A 19,634-nucleotide genomic window follows, 5' to 3' on the forward strand; every position below is an offset into this window, starting at 1 on the left:
TGCTACCAAGGTATCTTGCAGTAGCAGATTTGTTTGAAGTCTTAACAAAGCAAACGCAGACTGAGTGCTGACAGAGCCAGCAACCAGGCCCAGTGACACCTATTCCTCCAGGTGACAGTGCAAACCAGGGCAGGATGAAAAGGCAGGAGAGATCTGTGAAGCACTGTTCATGTCTGGGTTTGCCAAAGTTCTAGTTTGTTTCATTAATTACACCTAGAAATCCCCCAAACTATAAAAAGATATTATCAGGTGTTGTAAATGAAACCCAGCAAATGCATCTAATGTCTAAATACCTAAAGCAGTGTGCCAGCCTTCACCCCTTTTGCGAGCCCCGTATTGATAATCAGCAATTTATAATTAGCTTGTTTGGACCGTTGTCAGTGTAGGTGCCTCCTTTGAGATACAGCCACCACTCAGTGATCATAGAATCATAGAAAGGTTTGGGTTGGAAGGGACCTTCGAAGGTCACCTAGACCATGAGCAGGGACATCTTCAACTAGCTCAGGTTGCCCAAAGCCCTGTCCATCCTGGCCTTGAATGTTTCCTTGGATGGGACATCTACCACCTCTCTGGGAAACCTGTTCCAGTGTTTCACCACCCTCATCGTAAAAAATTTCTTCCTTATATCTAGTCTGAATCTTCCCTCCTCTAGCTTAAAACCACTGCCCCTTGTCCTGTTGCTACAGGCCCTACTCCTGTCCCCACCTTTCTTACAAGCCCCCTTTAAGTACTGAAAGGCCACACTAAGGTCTCCCTGGAGCCGCCTCTTCTCCAGGCTGAACAACCCCCTTCTTCACAGGAGAGGTGCTCCATCCCTCTGATCCTTTTTGTGGCCCTGAAAAAGCTCAACCCTCTCTCTTTTCAGCATCGACCCAGTGTCTCTGCTCCTCCTGCCTCTGCACTGCTGCAAGAAAAAGCCCCCTTTAAGATCTGGTACACCTGCATCCCCGCTTGATATGGCTCCTGGCTGTATGAGTTTTTCGTGCAGAGTTATTTGTGCATAGCACTGAGGTGCATGCTAAGGTTGGCTTCTCAGGTGCATTAGGAAAGGCACATTCAGCCCTTGGTGAGGGAAAAAAATTTCCATCTCCACTTTCAAATGAGGGGTTAAACAAACCTGTGGCAAATTTGACTGCTTCACAGAATGTGGTAATGGAGTTGATGCGATGAGGATGGAGGAAAGTGTACACGATATTGGCCAGTTGTTTGATACTGCCACTCTAAAGGCCCCAAGAATTAGACCAATTTCACACTAGAAGAGGTGCTTGTTTCTCACATTTTCTTTCACAGTTGGAGTCCTGGTCACTTGTTGATCTTCTGTCCTCATAAAATCTTTCCAGTTCATTTAAAAGTTGGCTCTCTTGTGCATTTCTTAAATTCTTTTTGAAGCTCAAGGTTTGAAATGCTTCTTTACTTCTGGGACTGAAAGGGCAAAACTGTAAACTGAGCACCCTGACCCCAAAGGCCTTATGCTGCCAAATACAGTCAGCAAGACTTTGTGGTAAATAGGGCTGCGGGATCATGCTCCAGTATTAAGTACTAGCTAAAAGGTAATCTGTACTTGAAGGCTTTGAAATCTTATGCTTTCCCTTCAGCTTTCTCCAATGCATCCCTACACTACAAGCTAGAAGTTCTCCACTGAGAGATTTCCAAATTTATAAGAGAATATAAGCTCATATAAGGCTGGTAAGTTATTCCCTTCCAGTTAAGGATATCTCTTCTTTCTACATCATTTTAGAAAATACTACTGTTGACTCTTTTTAATATGTTTGCTTGCAGGCTAACCCATGAAAAAATGGTGCTGCCTGTGCTCTTCCCTCTTTCCCTCTCTCAAAGTACACTGTGCACAGACATGCATGGAACTGAATATTTATTACATAGCAACACAGATCAAGTAGAATTATATTAACTAGTGATCATCTAGCAAGCATTCCAGTTTAGACAGTGTCCAATGTTTCAGCTGACCTTTAGTTAGTCAGTTATGGAACACTTTGTTCCAGAAGCAAAGTTTCTTCTACATGTTTTAAAATTGTTGTTCATGTGTGAACTAAAGCACAACACCTCAACTGAATCCTCTTGAGTTTGGGGCCTGAAATAACCCTGAATACAGAGGAAAATTGGTCTATACTTAATACACAGTTCTATCTATGGAAAAAAACCAAATTCAAGTCTTGCTCTGTTTTGTGGTGCAGAACTTGCCAGTTCTAGAAAGTCGCTTTGGGAGTTCACCAGCAGATTAACTCTTACATTAATCAAGACTAAAAATGTTGCTTACTAGCACTGTTGCAAGATGTATTAGAAGGTAACTCATCTGATTGGCATCCCAGACTAGTCTTCCAGGAGTTAATAGACTCAATATTAACCTGCGCACAGTTGGGTAATCCCCATGCTGTGCTGCCTACCACCGCCTGCCAAGTCATACCCTGCAAATACCGAAGTCCCTCACCCTGTTCATCTGAAGCTGATGGACAGGAAGCAGATCATATGTAAGAATTTTATTTTACAGAATTTAATCTGTGTTTTTTCTTTCTTCTGGTACTTGTGAGCTCTTAATCTTTATATATCAAGAAGTCACAATGGGGCATCTAATAGTTCTTTATGAAAATGTCAAAAAAACCCTAGCTGAAGGTTTTGTTTACTTTCTGCCTTTAATTCTTAAGCAATGAAGTTCAGAGTAACCAAAGTAAAAAAGACTCTGTTTTCCACCAAAGTTTACTGCACGAGTCAACTCAGGATCTGGATCTGAAAGTCAGTATTTCCCATCTTCCACTTTAGGAAGCCATGTAATTAGGCAGAAATATTTCCTCAGGGACCCCTCTGTGCTGATGCAGCTTTCAGGAGAGAGGTCACTTTGTGCTCTTGTTCCTTTCTTGTCATTGAAATGTCTGCCCTGGATTTGCTCTGCTGTTGGGATTCTTACTGCTTTGGCCAGCACAAATGGACACTGCGAAATCTTCTTTGTTGTTGCAAATTTTTCTATGTTACCTGCATATATACACCAATGAGCTATGGAGTACGAGCTATTTCAAAAATTCTTAACAGAAACATGCATATGTATAAATATAGCCAGATATTAAACTTCTTGGAAGCTCTAAAACAGGTGAACTCCATAATTTTTTTTTCATTAATAAAGTCCCATGGGAGTCAGCAGGGGTATTTTATAGTGGTGGTTTATCCACATGCATCTAGAAAGGAAGGTATCTGCTCTCTAGGCTGTGAAACTAAATGAACAGGCAGAAAGTTATCATTTATCTTGGGTTTAATATAAACTAGCATTATAGTTCATTCAAGGGCTTGAACTTCTGACTGTAGAGTTTTCAGCATTTACTATATGCTCAAGGATTGAAAAGCTGTTTATTATTGTTATTCATATTAAAGCAATGCTTACTGACTGGCCTAATTATACAAACACATAGCAGGAGAGAGTTTCTACCTGCAAATCTTACAGTATAAACTAAATAAGAGTGAGAGCAGAATGGAAAGGGAAAGCAAATGGACAAAGTGCTAGAACTGGAGCTCTCTGATTACCACCCAAGGTCTGCATGGTCTGGCCCCACTGAATCTGTTATAACGTGATACTTTCTAGCAGAAGTTTCACAGACACACAGCTGTAGATCTGAAAGAGCAGCGAATGCTTCTAAATAAGGATCCTGATCGCCTATAGGTCTTAGAAGTCTCTTTTAAGAGATGTCAGGGAGATGAGATTGCTCCTGTTCACTGGGATAGGACAAAACTGTTTCATGTACTTTTGGATTATCTGGAGGTTAGGAAAGATGGTAGTATGGTTAGTGTAGTAGGGCTGAATTAAGCTGGCTAACCTGCGTGATGAAGATGTGCAGTGTCGTAACAGAAGGGTGTTGCAGCAACAGAGTCTTTCAGCTGAAATAATTTTGTCTTTGCTAAATTCTCTTCCCTGACTGAAGAGATTCATGACATGATGTCTCATCCCTCACCTCTGATTAGCTTTTATCCAGAGCTACTTTACCATTACGGGTACATTTTGAGATGTCTTCCAGTCATTTCAGCCAAACTCCATTTGATGCCGACACCGACCCCGGCACGCTCCTGCCAGACCAAGAGCCGTGGCGGGTTTCCGACGGCTCCCGCAGCCCAGCCTTAAAGCCTCACGGCATGTTTTCTGCTCTGATCACCCCGGGGAAGCCCCGCGGAGGGGCCGCGCTGCGCGGCCGCGGAAGCCCCCGCCCCGCGGGTCCGTGGGGCCGCCGCTGTCCGCGGTGCTGAGCGGCTCCGGGCGTCGCTCCCGGCTGCCCTCGCTCGGCTGCCAGCGGCGGGGCGGGGCGGGGTGTCCCCCAAATGTCCCATGGCTCCAGGGACCGACCTTCCCAACGGGGCTTGGCTCCGCAGCGTCCCGTGGGAGCGGTTTCTGCCTCTGGGGAAGCGGGAGGGTTTGGGTCCGTTGTGCTCCTGTTGCGCCAGTGTCCGGCAGAGCGGTCAGGCAGCCGGTGTGGTGTCAGCTCTCAGCCGTGGCTAAAGAAAAGGCTCTGCCTTCGTCCGGCACGTTGTGGAGAACAACAACGTGAGGTCCCCCAGCAGCCCGCCTGGCGTGACCAGGCTTGCATCGGGAGCAGGTTTCTCTCTGGAAGTGAGCAGTTATACATAAAGGTATCCTAGGAATCTTATTGATATCAATTTGGTTTTGTAGCATCACGGGTGCTCAGGGCACTCTTGCAGAAAAAGACAATAGCCTTTGCCTAAAATTATTGTGCCTTGAGGGCTCACTGGCTGAGCTGGTGCTCTGCAGGGTTGCATTGTATCTTTGCACTTGAATTCATGTGTCTGACGGTCCAACGATAACATACAGAAATTTAGCTAGAACATTAGAAAATTTGTCTTGTCTTAGCTCTAGACAATGAGGTAGAGATAAAGCTCAAACCTTAGGTTTCATACTAATTATATCCAGATGGATGTGAAGTTTGGCTCATGAAGAAGTTTCGAGACAGTAACACCATCCCATCACAGAAGCAGTACTCATTGTCCCTCAGAGCCTGCAAAAGGTAAATACATACCCCAGACTCCTATTCTTAGGAAGAGATTTCTAGAGACATATTCTGAGTAGCAGGATTTGGGCATCTTCCATCAGAATGAAAATATTTCTTCTTTAATCATTTTTTGAAACAGATTTATAGCAAATACTATGTTAATTGAGTTTCATCCTTCCCTTATTAATCCAGTCACCTCAAATAACTTTCACATGTTGGTTCTTAGCATTGAACATACTTTTTAGAATTTCAAGATATGCCATAGAAAAGTTTCTACTGTCTGATTAGATGGCCATTTCTTCTTTTATGTGTACATCTTAGACCTTGCTTCTGAGAAAGTCCGTACATGCAGTACAAGGCATTTCCCTGGAGGAGCTTTGCCACTCAGTTAGACTACCACAGCTCTGCACAGAAACTTCAGGAGCTCCAACTGGAAACTAAATACAGACTAATATATGAACTGGTAATATGCCTTATATGACTGGCACATTCCCTTTGCAATAGATAAATTCCATGCTTAAAGGTTTAAATCAATTCCTCTGGATTTTTCCCAGCTTGGTTTTTCTAATGAAAAAGAAAAGTTATTCCAAACACAAATGGCTTATACTAAGACTGAAAGCAGTAAGTATCAATATCATCTATGGAGATCATCTTATCACAAAACACCATTTAAACTCAATATGACAAGGGATCTGATTTCATCAAAAAAAAGGCAATAGGAGAATTAGCAAACACACCAAGTTTCTTGGGATCTTAGACTTAATAAAGGGCAGCTAATTCATGTATCTCACACTATTTTCCCTACAACCATCTTAGAACTATGCTAATGGAAGAAAATATTAAATATGCATGCGAACACATTTAAGTGGGACTAAATATCAGTTCTCTTAGTAAATAATAATAATGATAGTAAGAATATCTTATAAGATGCAATGCACTAAGAATAATAAGCATAATCCTTTTCATTAAAAATATTTCACTCCATGGGGCCAGTAATCCAAGACTGTTTCCATAAGGCTTTGTTGTTTTAACAGCTGTGGACATCGTATAAAGTTTCCCATTTGGAGCCTGAGCACAATTAAAGTTCCCCTCAACACCTGATGAAATGGCTTCTTATTTACTAATTCATCTCAGCAATCAGCTGATCTTGAGGATGTTCGCAATTCTGTGTCCAGAGATGTATAGAGATTATCTTGGAGCGTGCACTCAGGATGCCTTGGATTGCCTTAGCATTTTATCCCTCCTTAGCATTTTATGGCAACAGACACTTTATTCTCCTGCCTACTTCTGATTTCCATTTAGGATTTGGTTTATGAAATTGTTTAGAGGCCTCGAAGAGATTATGACCATCTAGTGGTAGGCACACTTTAGAGGTTTAAATCAAAGAGACAAGGCAGGAAAAGAGGGAAAGGAAGAAAGATCAGGGCTAATGAGAGGGAATGACTGCAAGCAGTGAATTGGAGTTGACTATGGTGGCTGTTAAATTTTTGGTTACAGTTTTCCCTCACCTTCATTGAAGCAAGAATATATACTGATACCTCCTTCTACATAGGTTTAGATGGGTATCAGTATTCCCATTTCAGAGGAAGAACAGAAGAAGCTCCCTGACCACTGGCTAACAATGTTCTTAGGATCAGACAGAAATTCTGGTAGAAACAAGAACTGGTCTCCTGTTCTTAATTTCAGGCTAGGGGCTAAGCTGTAAGGACATCCTTCCACACTTCTGTACACACACTATTTTGTCCCTTCACTTGCTTCTCTCTCTCTGACAACATTTTTGTAGCCAGGGTGAGGACTTCTTTCATTTGACCTTTTATATGGTTATCTTCAACTTTTCCCCAGGAGTGGTCTCAGTAAGCTCCCTTGTCTCTCTCTGAGTTCTGGCTGGCTTCCTTCCCAATATCCAGTCTGATTCCCTGAAGCCACAGCTCCTGACTTGCCAACCTGATGCTTGCCAGCATGAGTTTCTTTCTACCTCCCTGTCTTTTCTGTGCACTAAAGTAAGAAAAACAAAATTGTGGAAGGGAATTTAAAAGGTCAAGAACACCATGAGGTTTTCCTTTCAAAATCTTCTCCAGATTGATCCCTGTGCATCTGGGCTAATAGAAATAGAAAGACAATCACTGAATATGTAGGAGATACCCACCTTAGAAACAATTCAGATTCACATTAGCATTCATTTTCTTTTCTTTTTGGGACAGAATTGAAAAATCAGTTTCCCTTCGGTTTTCTGTCAGTCTCACAGTTTGTTTTTCATGCACCTTCGGTGATGTGGTGCTGGGTTGTAAGAAGAGGTTTCTACCGGGCAGATGTACCCTGTTCCGTGACAAACTTTGTGGACCAGCCTTGTGTGGATTGGATTGTGTTATTTGTCCTCTACTACCTCTGTTTTCTTGGCTGGCTGCTTCAGCTGAAAGACAGAAAACACATGTCATTCACCCAGGCTGTGGCAACTCAACAGATGAGTCGTGCGATCCTGTCCATAACACCACGTGTCAGGTAAAGGTTTGTATTCTGGGCGAATCCTTACTGGTGCAATGTTTTCATCACTGCTCACAGCAGGGGGATCAAACAGAAAAATGGACTGCAGATAGCTGAAGAGAAAAAGGCTCTTGGAATTTATTGCTTTGTTTTTTCACATGGAGAATAAGAAAGGAAAGGCAGCACCTCTTGGCAAACAGTTATATTAAGTGCAGTTTGCAAGAACCGTGTATGAAAAGAAGTTGAAAGGATTTTGATTGTTCATGTAGAAAGGAGATGAAGAAGAGGTAACGTGGTAAGAGAATTAAAAAGGATGTGGTTGCAGAAGGTAGCTTGGGAACGTCTGTTCTGCTGCTTCTAATGACAGAACTTGAGACTATTCATGTTAATAAAAAGTAGAAAATGAATATGCAAAATATAATAATTTTTGTTCTCTATATGATTGACTGTGGAACTCCACTAGAAGTGTTTAAGACTTAACATTCAAATTAGAATCAGTTGCTCACAGAGATATGAAGAACAGCACTAACAGTAACAACTACATATAAAAAGATAATAAACACTGCGCTGAAGTCTCTCAGCAATTATTAGAAGCAGCAAGGTGGAGAGTAAACTGCTTATTAGAGAGTTTTTACATCTGAGTCAGAAACATTTCATGTTGGCTTCTGCCAGCCAGCACTCTGGACCATGGCTGTGGTCCGCGGTCACAGCTTATATTTACGCCTGTTACATAGACAGCATCACATCGATGGATTTCACTTTAGCTTCCCTGGTAATTTTGTTAAACACTTGCCAGTGACTGTGACTTGATTCTGTTCAAGAGTTATTCTTTTGAAGTGTTTTTCTTTTCTCTAAAGAAATAAAATACTCCGAAGTTAATCAGGGACCTCATGTGCTTTTTTACATGTCACAAGGTCATGTATCTTGGGCTGATGACAGGGTTGCAAATGGAGACAAAGTGGTCAGAGGCTGCACTAATCCCTGGCATGAGGGATATGGAGGAGCAGCAAATAAAGCAGGGCCTATGTTAAGTGGGTGGGCAAATGCTTTTGAAAAAATCCTCTAAATAATAGACTAATTCCTCTTTTCCCTACATGGACCTGGCTAACACTGCTTTTTGTTCACCCTGGGTGCTCTGGAGCTGATCCTGGGAGTTTTGCCTTCCTGAGAGCCACAGGAGCAGACACTCTGTCCGTGTACCTGTGAAAATATTCCTTGGGTTCAGCTGAACAAACTGAAATAACCCACACTGTCCTCAGTCTTTGTTATTGCTTGCTCACCCTAAGTCCTACGGGCAGCTGCTGCTAAAGGAAAGTTTGAGCAAGTCTGTCTGCCACAGAAATGCTTTCATTATTTCCTTTAAAAAATCGTGCTGGGGATAGATTTATATTTTGTTTATTTGCTTTCCTACTAAATATTCCCGCCCCTCACACTCACACATGCTCCGTCTGCATAAGCCTAATATTCCTCAATTTGAGCTCAGATGCTGCAGTGATGGGCATAAATAATGATACTGCATGAAACACAACAAAACCTTTCAGCAGCAGGTCGCTTCAGGAAGGTGGTTTGTGTTCATTGCTCCAGTAGAATAAAATTCAGCATTTCAATAAAAACAAGTAAACAGTCTCTCTGGGCAGCACACAGCTTCAGAACAGCTTTGGTTTAGTTGGGGAAAAAAAAAAAAAAAAAAAAAAAAAAAACAGGACTATTATTTATAAGCAGCTTTTTGATTCAGGCTCACTGTATACATGGATGTGCATATGCGTGATTTTTGACTTGCCCTAATCAGTGACACAGCTACAGGTGTTATTCCCTTCCCTTTTACAGAAATCAGATGAACAGGTTTCAGTTTGTTCTCCTGTAGAAAGGAGGGAGTTTAGGCACCCAGGAACCCCATGCATTTGGAATTCTGGAAGTTTTGAAGGAAAAAACAAATTGCCTCCCTCCCTGTTGGAGTCCAAGGTTTTGACCTGAGGAGTCACAAGCAGAACTGGAACAAGGCTCTGATAACCCTGAGTGAGAGTGGAGAGCCTGCAGCTTTTGCTCTGACCTCAGCCCAGAAGCAGCCTCCAATACATAGGTGGGACAGGTGGAATTTGAAGGAGACAGGGAAGAAAAAAAAAAAAAAAGTCTCGATGCATTTATTTTACTTGAATGCTTAGACAAGACCCCTTTGCACCTCAGGGCACATCCTTGTTTGGAAATATTCAGAAATAATTAATAATCATAGTAATAAGAGTAAAAATGTCTTGCTCTTCACACGTATACTGAGAAGGGCTGCAAAGCTGTAGAACAAAGATTTCTGCTTTAGTGTGGGGAATTTAGCTTGACACTGACTTAAATTGCCTTAGGTGAGGAGCAAAGAGCTTACACTGACCATGGCCCCAGCCCTGGGACTGCAGGTCAGGCCAGCAAACAGGGAAAAAGGGCCTCACCGTGCCTGTGTGAGAGGGCAGAAACCCCCCTACTGCCTCTGGTTGAAAAAATAGGATAGCAGGGAAATCCTCTTTTTTACATGAAGGCACCTGAGGCAGCTCTGGCAGGACACGTTCATGCTGGTGTTCCCTGTCACAGTGCAGCAGCAGATTTGGGCAATGAAGTGGCCCCATCTCAGCAGCAGGGAGGTCCCTGTGGGACAGGGTAAATTCATCACACAGGACAGCCCCACGCAGGGCAGGGGAGCACGGGGAAGGTTTGAGCAGTGGCGATTGCCTCCTTGGCAAAAGCAACCCAGGCCAGGGCTCCTCTCTTTGTCCAGGGCTGCGGGTGATGCTGTGCAGTCCATGCAGGCAAGGCAGAAACCGAAAACTATCCTCTCCCCCAGGGTCTCCCTGGCAGATCTGTTTTGCCACACTCAGGTCTTGTCTTTTTAACACTGCTTCCCTTCTCCTCCCCTTAAAGTTTTGCAGTCTTGACCAGCAGTTTCAATGTCACCTCTTCAAATGTCACCTGCGATCCCCTCCTTCACCCGGGTTGCCCTTCCCCAGATCATTTCTACACACTTAAAAAAAACAAAACAAAACAAAACCAAATCAGCATCACCACCACATCCTTTCCCTCTTAATCTTGAGTATCTGCCCGGGCTGGGACAGGCTCAGGGCAAAGCCCAGGGGAGGCTGGACAGGGGACCCGTGGCTGGGGAGAAGCCGTGGGGGGGGCAGGTGCCACAGGCCCGGGGACCCCCAGTTCGACGCCTCGCTGCGGCCCGGGAGGAGCCAGGGCCTCGGGGGGGGCTCCTGAAAAACGTCGTTCTGCCCCACACCAGGTTCCCAGCAAAGGACTCTCGGGGTTGGACTACCAAACAGGATGGAAGTAAGAGCTCTTTCGAAAATACTTATAAATATCCATAGTTAGCACACAAGTGTATATATATATATTCAAATATATATGTGTGTATATTTATAGATGCTTATATAGATATATAGAGATCCGCACCCATGTACGTGCATCCGTAGGCGCCTGCCAGGCCCACACCCGCCACAAGCAGGAGAAGAGGCGCGGAGGTGAGTGGCCCCCTGCTCCGGGGCGGCGGAGCCCGGCGGTGGCACCTGCGTCTCCTCCCCACACGGGACTGCGCCGCCCCGGCCACGGGCACGGGCGGGGGATCGGGCCCGCGGGGCTGGGGAGAGCTGCGAGGGCTTCGTGGGATCGGGGGAGGGGACCAGGAGTGCCCCAAACTGGCCCAGGAAGAAGAGATCCTGCTTCACGAAACGGACCTCACAGCCCCCCGCTTCAAAATTAAAAATAAGATTTAAAAAAAAAAAAAAAAAAAAAAGGAGGGTTATGTAGGAATAGGAATTTTTTTTTTTTTTTTGGCAGCGCACATATCAAATGAAGGTGATTTGGGTGCTACGAATATAAGACGAAAATACACCTAATTCCATCATCATATAGATATAATATATTTCACTCTCACCACATAAATACAAAACATCCAAATATCCAAAACATTCAGAACAAAAGTTAGTAGCAAGGGCTCAGCACTCGATTCATTCATTATTTTGTTTCGACTAGTTGCCTAGAAACTTCAGACGTAAATAATTTACAATAAAATTACTATTTTCTTTCTGTCCGGCTCCTTCTGTCCAGTTCTGGTCTATAATTAATTCTATATACTACAGCAACCATTCCACTTTTTGTAAAATTTTTTTTTTTGGTTACAGTTTGGTGGCACGTATTTATACAGTTTGTAAACGCCATGTGTTAAAGTTAAAGAAAGAAAAGAAACTTAAAACCGAAGTAAAGAAATTTTTTTTCCCCCCAGAGAACTAGCTAAGTACAGCATCCCTTTTCTGGCAAATTCAAGTACCGAAATTGAACAGGAAATATTCGATCCGGAATACTAGAAGGTGAAATACATATGTTTGTGGAGAAAATAGCAGTAAGAATTATGAAGAAAACAAAAAAAAAGTGTTACATAGATGTATTTTAAAGTACAAAAATAACAATAAAAGATACGCTTTTTATATTTTACGTTCGTTTTAAATGAAGTGTGAACGATATACGAGAGGGTTATTTTAGGAGGAAGGAAGGCTAAAGATTTTTTTTTTAATTTAGATTCGCATTGAAATTATTTGGAAAAATCAAATAGAAAAAAAAAAAAAGAAAAAATACCATCGCAACAGATCTGGACGCAAATCGAGTCGCGCCTTCCATTATTTATCTGCCGATTTGCTTTTGCAGATAAGGTCCGCAGGACTGGCCCGTGGGAATGGGAAAAAAAAAACAAAAAAAAACAAAAAAAACCACCAAAACAAACAAAAAAACCCCGGGGCGTTGTGTTATCTCGAAGGGAGAGACAGTTTTACTGAAAATCTCTGCAGCCACTGGTTTCTGTCTCCCCGCTTCCTGCGTGTATTTTCACGGCAGTCCGTTCCGGCCCTTCCCACATTCAAGATTTATGGTGAAAAAGAAAAGTTGCTGGACGTTTTCCTGGCGGATGTTAAGGGCAACCGGCAAGGGGACTGCAGTGCGGGGAGGGTGGGGGAAACGAGGGCCACGGGTGGAGCCCCCAAACCTTTGTGCTTAGGAGTCACTGAAGTCTGGGAAGGAGGAGGGGGGGTAAAAAGAACCCGGGCATCACCTGGCAGCTCCGTCCTCCTCTCTCCGCAATCGTTCTCCCTCGCTGGGCATTGGCTCCAGCCGAGCCGAGCCGTACCCCGGCCGCTCTCCCTCTCCGTCCCTTTCCTAACGGTGTCAAAGCAAACGAACAGACAGACAACCCTCCCCCCCCAGCCCCCTCCCCGAACGGCCAGGCGGGCCCCCGGGCCGGCGGGGCAGGGAGAGCCGCGGGGGGCAGCCCCCGCTCCCGCCGGGCCCCGCGGAGGTGCCCGCAGCCCCCGCGCCCCGGCCCCGCTCCGCTCCGCTCCGCCCCGGCCCGCGGAGGGAACCGCGCCGCGGGGCTTGGAGGCGGCGGCGAGGGAGGGAGGGAGGGAAGGAGGGAGGGAAGGAGGGAGGGAGGGAGGGATGGGGGCCGCCGCGCCGCCCGTCCCATAAATACCGCCACAAATAGAGACTATAAATATAAATACGGGGGAAGTTACTTAGAGTCAGTCCAGTGCTTTTTTCTCAGCGCTTTCTTTATTGTTGGTCCGGGAGTAGGGCTCGAAGGCGGACGAGCTCAGGTAGCGGGCCGACAGTTCCTGCAAGTTGCCCGCCAGCGAGCCGGCCACGGCCAGGGGCGCGGAGGAGAGCCGCCCGGCCACCGAGCCCAGCAGCGCGGGCACCGGCAGCCCGAACAGCCCGTGCCCGGCGGCGGCCGCTCCGTGCAGCGCTGCCGGCGGGGGGGGTCCCGCCGCGCTGCTGGCGGCCGGCGGGTGCGGGGACCCCCCGGTGGGAGCCGCCGCCGCCGCCGCCGCCGCGGGGCCGGTGCCCGCCGCCAGGCCGGGCCCGCGCAGAGCCGAGCCCAGCGCGCCGGTGGCGCAGGGCGGGAGGAGGCCGGGCAGCCCCGGCGGGGAGAGCAGCCGGCCTTGCTCCAGCAGCCGCAGGACGCTGCAGGTGGCGGCGGTCTCGGACACCACCGACCGCAGCTCCGAGTCCTTCCCCTGGTCCTTTTTCTGCTTGGTGCGCCGGTTCTGGAACCAGACCTTGACCTGCGGGCCGGGGAGAGAGGCAGGGTCAGCGGGGACACGGACACACACACACACACACATGGGGGGGGGGACGGGACGCCCCCCCACACACACATACAGCCAGGTGCCCCCCCAGGACCCCGGCCCGGCCCCGCGGGGCAGAGCGGGAGGGCTCCGGCCCAGGCACTTGGTAGTGCGGGGCGTTTGAAACACGCACAAAGCGCCCCCCCCCGCAACCTGGCTGCTCCCCGACTCGGGGCTGCGCCCAGGGCGGGGGGGAGCGAAGGGTAACCCGGGAGCCTTTAACTCTTTTTATCGAACTTCATCTTTAACCTGATCCGTCTGGTTTTACCCCATTTTACGGCACGCCGGTAGTTCTCCGGCAGCCGGACCCAGCCCTTTCCACACCGCTTTATTCTAAGGCAGCTCCGCCGGAGCCCCCGGGCGCGCCCGCGGGCCGGACCGCGCAGCGCGGCGGCGGTGGCCGCCCCCCTCGCCCCCCTCGCCCCCCTCGCCGGGACCCCGCACGCTGCCACCGCCACTGCCGCCCGCTCGGGTCCAGCCGCCTTTCCTGGGTGTAACAACAGCGCTGCGCTGCTTTCCCCATCTCCCGGCCTGGAGAGTCTCTCTCCCGTCCCTACCCTTTCTAACAATATTTAACTTTAAAAAGGAATCCTGGAAGCCTCTCAGGGAAAAAAAAAAAAAAAAAAAAAAATAGAAAAAAAAAGAGCAACAAACAAAAAACCCCACCAAACCAAACCAAAAAGCACCAAAGTACCCATGGCGGTTTCTGTAACCTACGAGCTATTGAACTTGTCATTCCTATCCGGCAGGGGAAGGAAAAAAGCTAATTAGCTTGTCAGGGGAATTTATTGTTGTATGATATTTTGCAGAAATATGAAACCGGCTTTTAGAAGTTTGGTCTTTTTAGATGCTTCCCCGCACTCTCGCATAGTTTTAACCGGCCTGACCGCCCCCGCGGGACGGAGGGGCGATCCTCCCCCTCGAAAATACAAGGACTCAAAATACGGCCCAAATTTCAGTCCCGTCTCCGGATCTCCTGTACCCCGGAAAAAGCGCTCAGACCAAACGTCTCCAACCCAGCAGCCCCCAGAGGAAGGTGCCACCCCCCCACCCCTCGGGTTTTAGCAGCTGTGTGCCGCTTGCTGCGGGCTGGGGGCGGTTCGGCCTCTCCTCGCCTCTCCCCGGCCGCGGCAACGCATCCCCGCGCCCGGGGGCAACCGGCACCGGCACCGCAGGGCCGGGGGCACCGAGCCCCGGCGGGGCTAGGGCCGCTCCCTGCGGGCCGCCGGCGGTGGGGGCCCGCGCCCCGGCCCGGGGAGAGGTCTGGCTTCGTGGCCAAACTCCCGCGGACCCCTCGGGCCGGGCCGCCTCGCCGTGCGCAGACCCACGCGGCTGTGTGCGGGGACACGCAAGGCCGTGGGACTCTGCCGACAGAGTCCCGCCCGGGGTCCCCCCTTCCCTGGTGGCACACAGGTGTAGGTCCCTCAGCGGGCCCCCCCACACCCCTCCCCGACCGGACACGCGTGGGCACCTCGGGGGCGGCCTCAGCCTCTCCAGCGGGCCCGCGCCCCTGCCCGACACCTTCCGGGGCCTGCGCGGTGGCGCGCAAGAGGCGCGCAAGGGCCGCGGGGCCGGCCCACCCGTGGGGCCCAGCGCGCAGGAGAGATGCCCGGGCCGGGAGGGGGGGGTCCCGCGGAGGGGAGGACAGGGCAGGGAAGCCGGGGCTCCCCGTCCCGCTGGGGCTACCTGAGTCTCGGAGAGATTGAGCTGGCGGGCGAGCTCGGTGCGCTCCCGCCCCACGACGTACTGGCAGCGCTGGAACTCCATCTCCAGGCGGTAGAGCTGCTCGGCCGTGAAGGAGGTGCGGGTCCGCTTGGGACGGTCCAGATCAAGCCCCTTAGGCAGAATAATCTCTCTGATTGAACCTTTGGCATCTGGCAAAGAAAGGCGCAGTCAGCTTTACACCCAGGCAACCCTCTTCTCTTCTCTTTTTTTTTTTTTTTTTCCCTTTTTAATTTTTTTTCCGAGGGAAAGAGCCGTCGCCGGAGCCTTCAAGACCAAGACTCGAGTCGGGATGGAGCAGGGTCCCTGAGGCTGCGGTACTGCACCTGGCCACTACATCCAAGGAAACAAAAAAACCCAAAACCAACAGAGAAGGAAGGAGGGGGCGATGGGGGCCCAGGGCTCTGGAAATAATCCCCTCATCCCGTTTAAAAATTGGCTTGAATATGTTGCACTGACAGTAAGACGCTGCAGCATCACCCACGGCCCCTCAGGGAGGCTGGGGAGAGATCCTCCAGGCCGGGCTTTGTGCCTGGAGTGCAGGGCTACTCTTTGTTCCCCCTGGGCTCCGGGTTAGCGCTTGCTGGAAGCCGCCCCACACCCCCCGCAACCCCCAAAATATAAAACCTCCTTATTATTTTTTTTAGAGCAACTTTCCCATGCGGGGAAAAAAAAAAAAAAAAAAAAAAAAAAAAGGCAGGCAGGAGCTTTCAGGACATGGGCAGCGCTGCCCCCGAGCCCGCTGCCTGCCCACCGTGAATGTGGGGACACCTCCAGCCCACCCAGCATCCCGGGGAAAGTATCGCCGCCACCGCTGCTTTGGGGTTTTGGCAAAGAGGAGAAGACGGAGGCGGGGGGGGAAACCCAAACAAGGCACCAAACAGCCCACAGAAACCGCACTTTTCTGGTAGCCCCGACCGGAAGAAAGCGGGACAAATCTTATTAACACGACTGTCAAGCTAGAGCCAGATTCATGTTACATTAAAGCCCTTCCCAATTTTTCTTTCCGTAATTTTACCTCCTCGGTACGTTTTAGATCAGAGACAACCACATCATTTTAATTTGACCCCTCTCTGGGTCAATCGGTCGCGCAAGGATTAATTATTGTTTACAAGGCCTGCTTCGCACTAATTTTGTTCCGATTCTGTTCTCTCCCTTCTCCCCCCAACCGCACCTTAATAAAACTCAATTTTCTTCAGGTTTTTGTTTGGGTTCTTTTTTTTTTTTTTTTTTTTTGAGGGGGTAGGAATAGAATGATTTAATTAGTTTAGCCTGGAAGGGAGACGAGGATTGAGGAAAATTAAGCGTGTAACTATAAAAAAAAAAAATATTACAAAGCCCTTCGTCTTTCCTCCATTCATTTTAAGGCTGATGGCTACTTCAAACCATCCCTTTATGCTGGGATGCTGGGCGCGGGGAGAGGGGGGACAGCGGGACACCCTGCTCTCCTGAGGGGACCTTCCTGCCCGCTCCGACAGCCGGGCGGGAACCGCAGCCCCGCGCCATTGTACGCGGCAGCGGCTGGTGGCGGGCGGGCTGCGCGGGCGCGGAAGGAGCGCGCCCGGCCGGGGGAGCAGAGCCGCGGCCCCTCCGAGGGAGCGCTGGCCCCGGCGAGCTCCCCGCGGGGACGGGCACCCCGGGAAAGCTGCAAAGCAGGGGGAGGCGGGGGGGGGGGGGGGGAAGGGAAAAAAAAAAAAAAAAGCAGGACTGGCCCGGTGCGGGGCAAAGCCGGGGAGGAACCACCGCGGCTTAACTTTCCCCCGAGCCGCTGGCGGAAATTCACCGAAATAAAGCCGGGCTGGAGCGGGGCTGCAGGGCAGAGCCCGGCGGGGCGTGGGGGCTCTCCCCCGCAGCCGGAGGAAGGGCTTTCAGCCCAGGGACGGACCAAAGGCAAAGCAACAAAATAAACGCATCTCCCGGGCGTGAACACAGCTCACCTTCCCCCACCCTCGCGAAATACCTCAAACTCATACCTCTAACTAGGATCCTCCTGCAATAGTCCGGATCAGCCGAACTAGATTTACTTTTATTACAGTCTTCCGTAGCTGCAGAGGCAGAAAAAGTCCCTTGCTGATCCTTCAAAAAAGAAGTAGAAATATTTCCTTCAGACCCTTTGCTTTCCTTGCCCTCTTTATGTCCGTTCTTCGAGACCCGGTTAGCTTCAGTCTCTGAACTGCATCTAACGTCCATTTTGTCTTGTTTCCCAAACATGTAGTGCAATAAAAACAAAACAAAAAAAAAAAAAAAGCCAACAACAAAAAAAAATACAGAAGAGTAGAAGAAGAAGAAGAAGACGAAGTCTATGCTGGATATTGCACGGCTTAGGGTCAGATCGGTGGGGATCTGTAAAGCACCTTGAGTAAGGAAGATCGGGTTTTATCCCACTGGAAAAGCAGCGGCTTCCTCAGTCCCAGCGTCCTAATGTGACTGTCCAGCTTCCCAGAGCGCCCAGTGATCAGGTACTCAACAGTACAACTCTAAAATGATTTAATGTCTGCCTTATTACAGAGACATGTAGTTGTTAGACACACAGAGGGACGCGCACTCGCTGTTTCAATTGATTACGGGTAATTTTGCAGCCTCCACATTTAGGTTACCTCATGAATACACTAAATTGTTTGGATAATATATCAGATCGTAATGGATGGTTTGTGTGCTTGTCCCCAATCAAGTAGAGTTTAGCCAGTGAATAAACTGAAATGATTGGTCTTGCTTTCAGGAAACACACAATCAAAAGACTGAGACTTCCAGAAAAAAAAAAAAAAAAAAAAAAAAAAAAAGGAAAAAAGGGGGGGGGAGAGGGGAAAAAAAAAAACTTTTGACAAGATTCACCCTGAATTGTTAGCACCATTAGCAGCCATTATTAACTTTCTTCAGTATGCCTTTGACCTCCCGATTATATAGTGGCTTTCTCCAAAGCACGCCAAATAAATCTGAATAAAGCTGCTACGAAGGGCTGGAAAAATGCAGTTGTAGGGGGGTGAAAAAAAAAAAAAAGCCCCCTGAATTCTAAACAAACAAACAAATCCCCAGCACGCACACACACAAAAAGTTCTTCCTTCAAGCAGATCTTTCCAAGGAAGCAGGTTATCTTGGCCAGCAGAAATCCTCCTTAACACATCTCCCCACAGACAGCCATCTTAAACTCCTACCTCTCCTTATTTCAGTCCCGATACTTGCTTTTTGTGCTTCTCCCTCTGTGTGTGTGTGTATGTGTGCGTGCGTGTGTGTGTGCTAATTCTGCACCTTCGCAAACACTGAACCTATTCGCAGAGCCTGCTCATTGAAAAAAAAAAAAAAAAAGAAAAAAAAAAAAAGCCAGCTTTGTGTGCAGTGGATCCAGGAGGGGGGAGAAACGGAGAGGGGGAGAAAGAGGGAGTGAGGGAGGGAAGGAGGGAGGGAGGAAGGGAGGGAGGGAGGGAGAGAGAGAGAGCCCGTGAAAAATCTCAACTGCGTGATCCACTAAAGGAGAAAAAAGTTTTACTCTAGCTATTTCATTGTCTCTGCTACAATATCTTTGAGAACCGCAACAGCCAGTAATCCAATAAGACCATTGATTAGGCTACAATGATTCAATTCAAGCAAATGGCCTTGTGCAAAGAGCATGCTCCAGTCCTTCTTGTCACCTTGCAGGGCAGAAGCCCTCTTCATGCTGCTCTCCTTATTCATTCCTTTATGGGAAATGTAGAGCAAAAGGAGTGAAAGATGGCAATTATCTAATTGGACTATTAACAAACAATTCTCTGAGTGTGGCTGTCTGGCAGTGGTTCTTGGGCGAGGTGAAAGGCCACATGTTGCACTGGCCCCATTCACAAAGAGTTTAGGGGCCTGAGAGGGAGAGAAAGAATTTTCCCTGAGAATTTTTCACACAAACGCTGGAGTATCCATCAGGCGTGCTCCTCACTGCCTCCTCCTCCGCCTGCCTGGGCCGCTGCCTCGGAATTTTAGCCACCTGAAGCAGGCTGGGGGAGCCATGCGTTTTGTCGGTGGGTAAGAGCAGAATGCGGTGTCCTTGCCAGGGTTGCTCAGCCCCACGGGTCTCATCCTGCTCCTGCCGGAGGAATAACAGCCCTTGCCCAACGGGACCCAGTCTTTGTCCAAGGCGGTGCAACGGAGTGAAGGATCCAGCGCTGGGGCCTAATCATCATAAATGAGAAATTTAGGGGAGACAAGAAAAGAAGGGGGGAAAAAAGAAAAGAAAGGAAGGGAAATGAAGGGAAAATAAGAGAAAGAAGAAGAGGAAAGGAAAAGAAAGAAAAGGAGAAAAGAGAAAATA

General features: G+C 48.4%; 1 protein-coding gene across 1 annotated transcript; it reads right to left on the reverse strand.

Moving 5' to 3' along the window:
* Positions 1 to 13,019: 13,019 nt before the first annotated feature.
* VAX1 (ventral anterior homeobox 1) lies at positions 13,020 to 18,658 on the reverse strand. The gene is made up of 3 exons (XM_074830089.1): positions 17,332 to 18,658; positions 15,323 to 15,510; positions 13,020 to 13,573 (listed from the first exon to the last, which is right to left on the reverse strand). The coding sequence occupies exons 1-3, from the start codon at positions 17,567 to 17,569 to the stop codon at positions 13,031 to 13,033; spliced, it is 969 nt and encodes a 322-aa protein (XP_074686190.1). The 5' UTR covers positions 17,570 to 18,658; the 3' UTR covers positions 13,020 to 13,030.
* Between the last annotated feature and the right edge of the window lie 976 nt (positions 18,659 to 19,634).

This window comes from Strix aluco, chromosome 7 (genome assembly GCF_031877795.1).
Source record: "Strix aluco isolate bStrAlu1 chromosome 7, bStrAlu1.hap1, whole genome shotgun sequence".
Classification (NCBI taxonomy): Eukaryota; Metazoa; Chordata; class Aves; order Strigiformes; family Strigidae; genus Strix; species Strix aluco.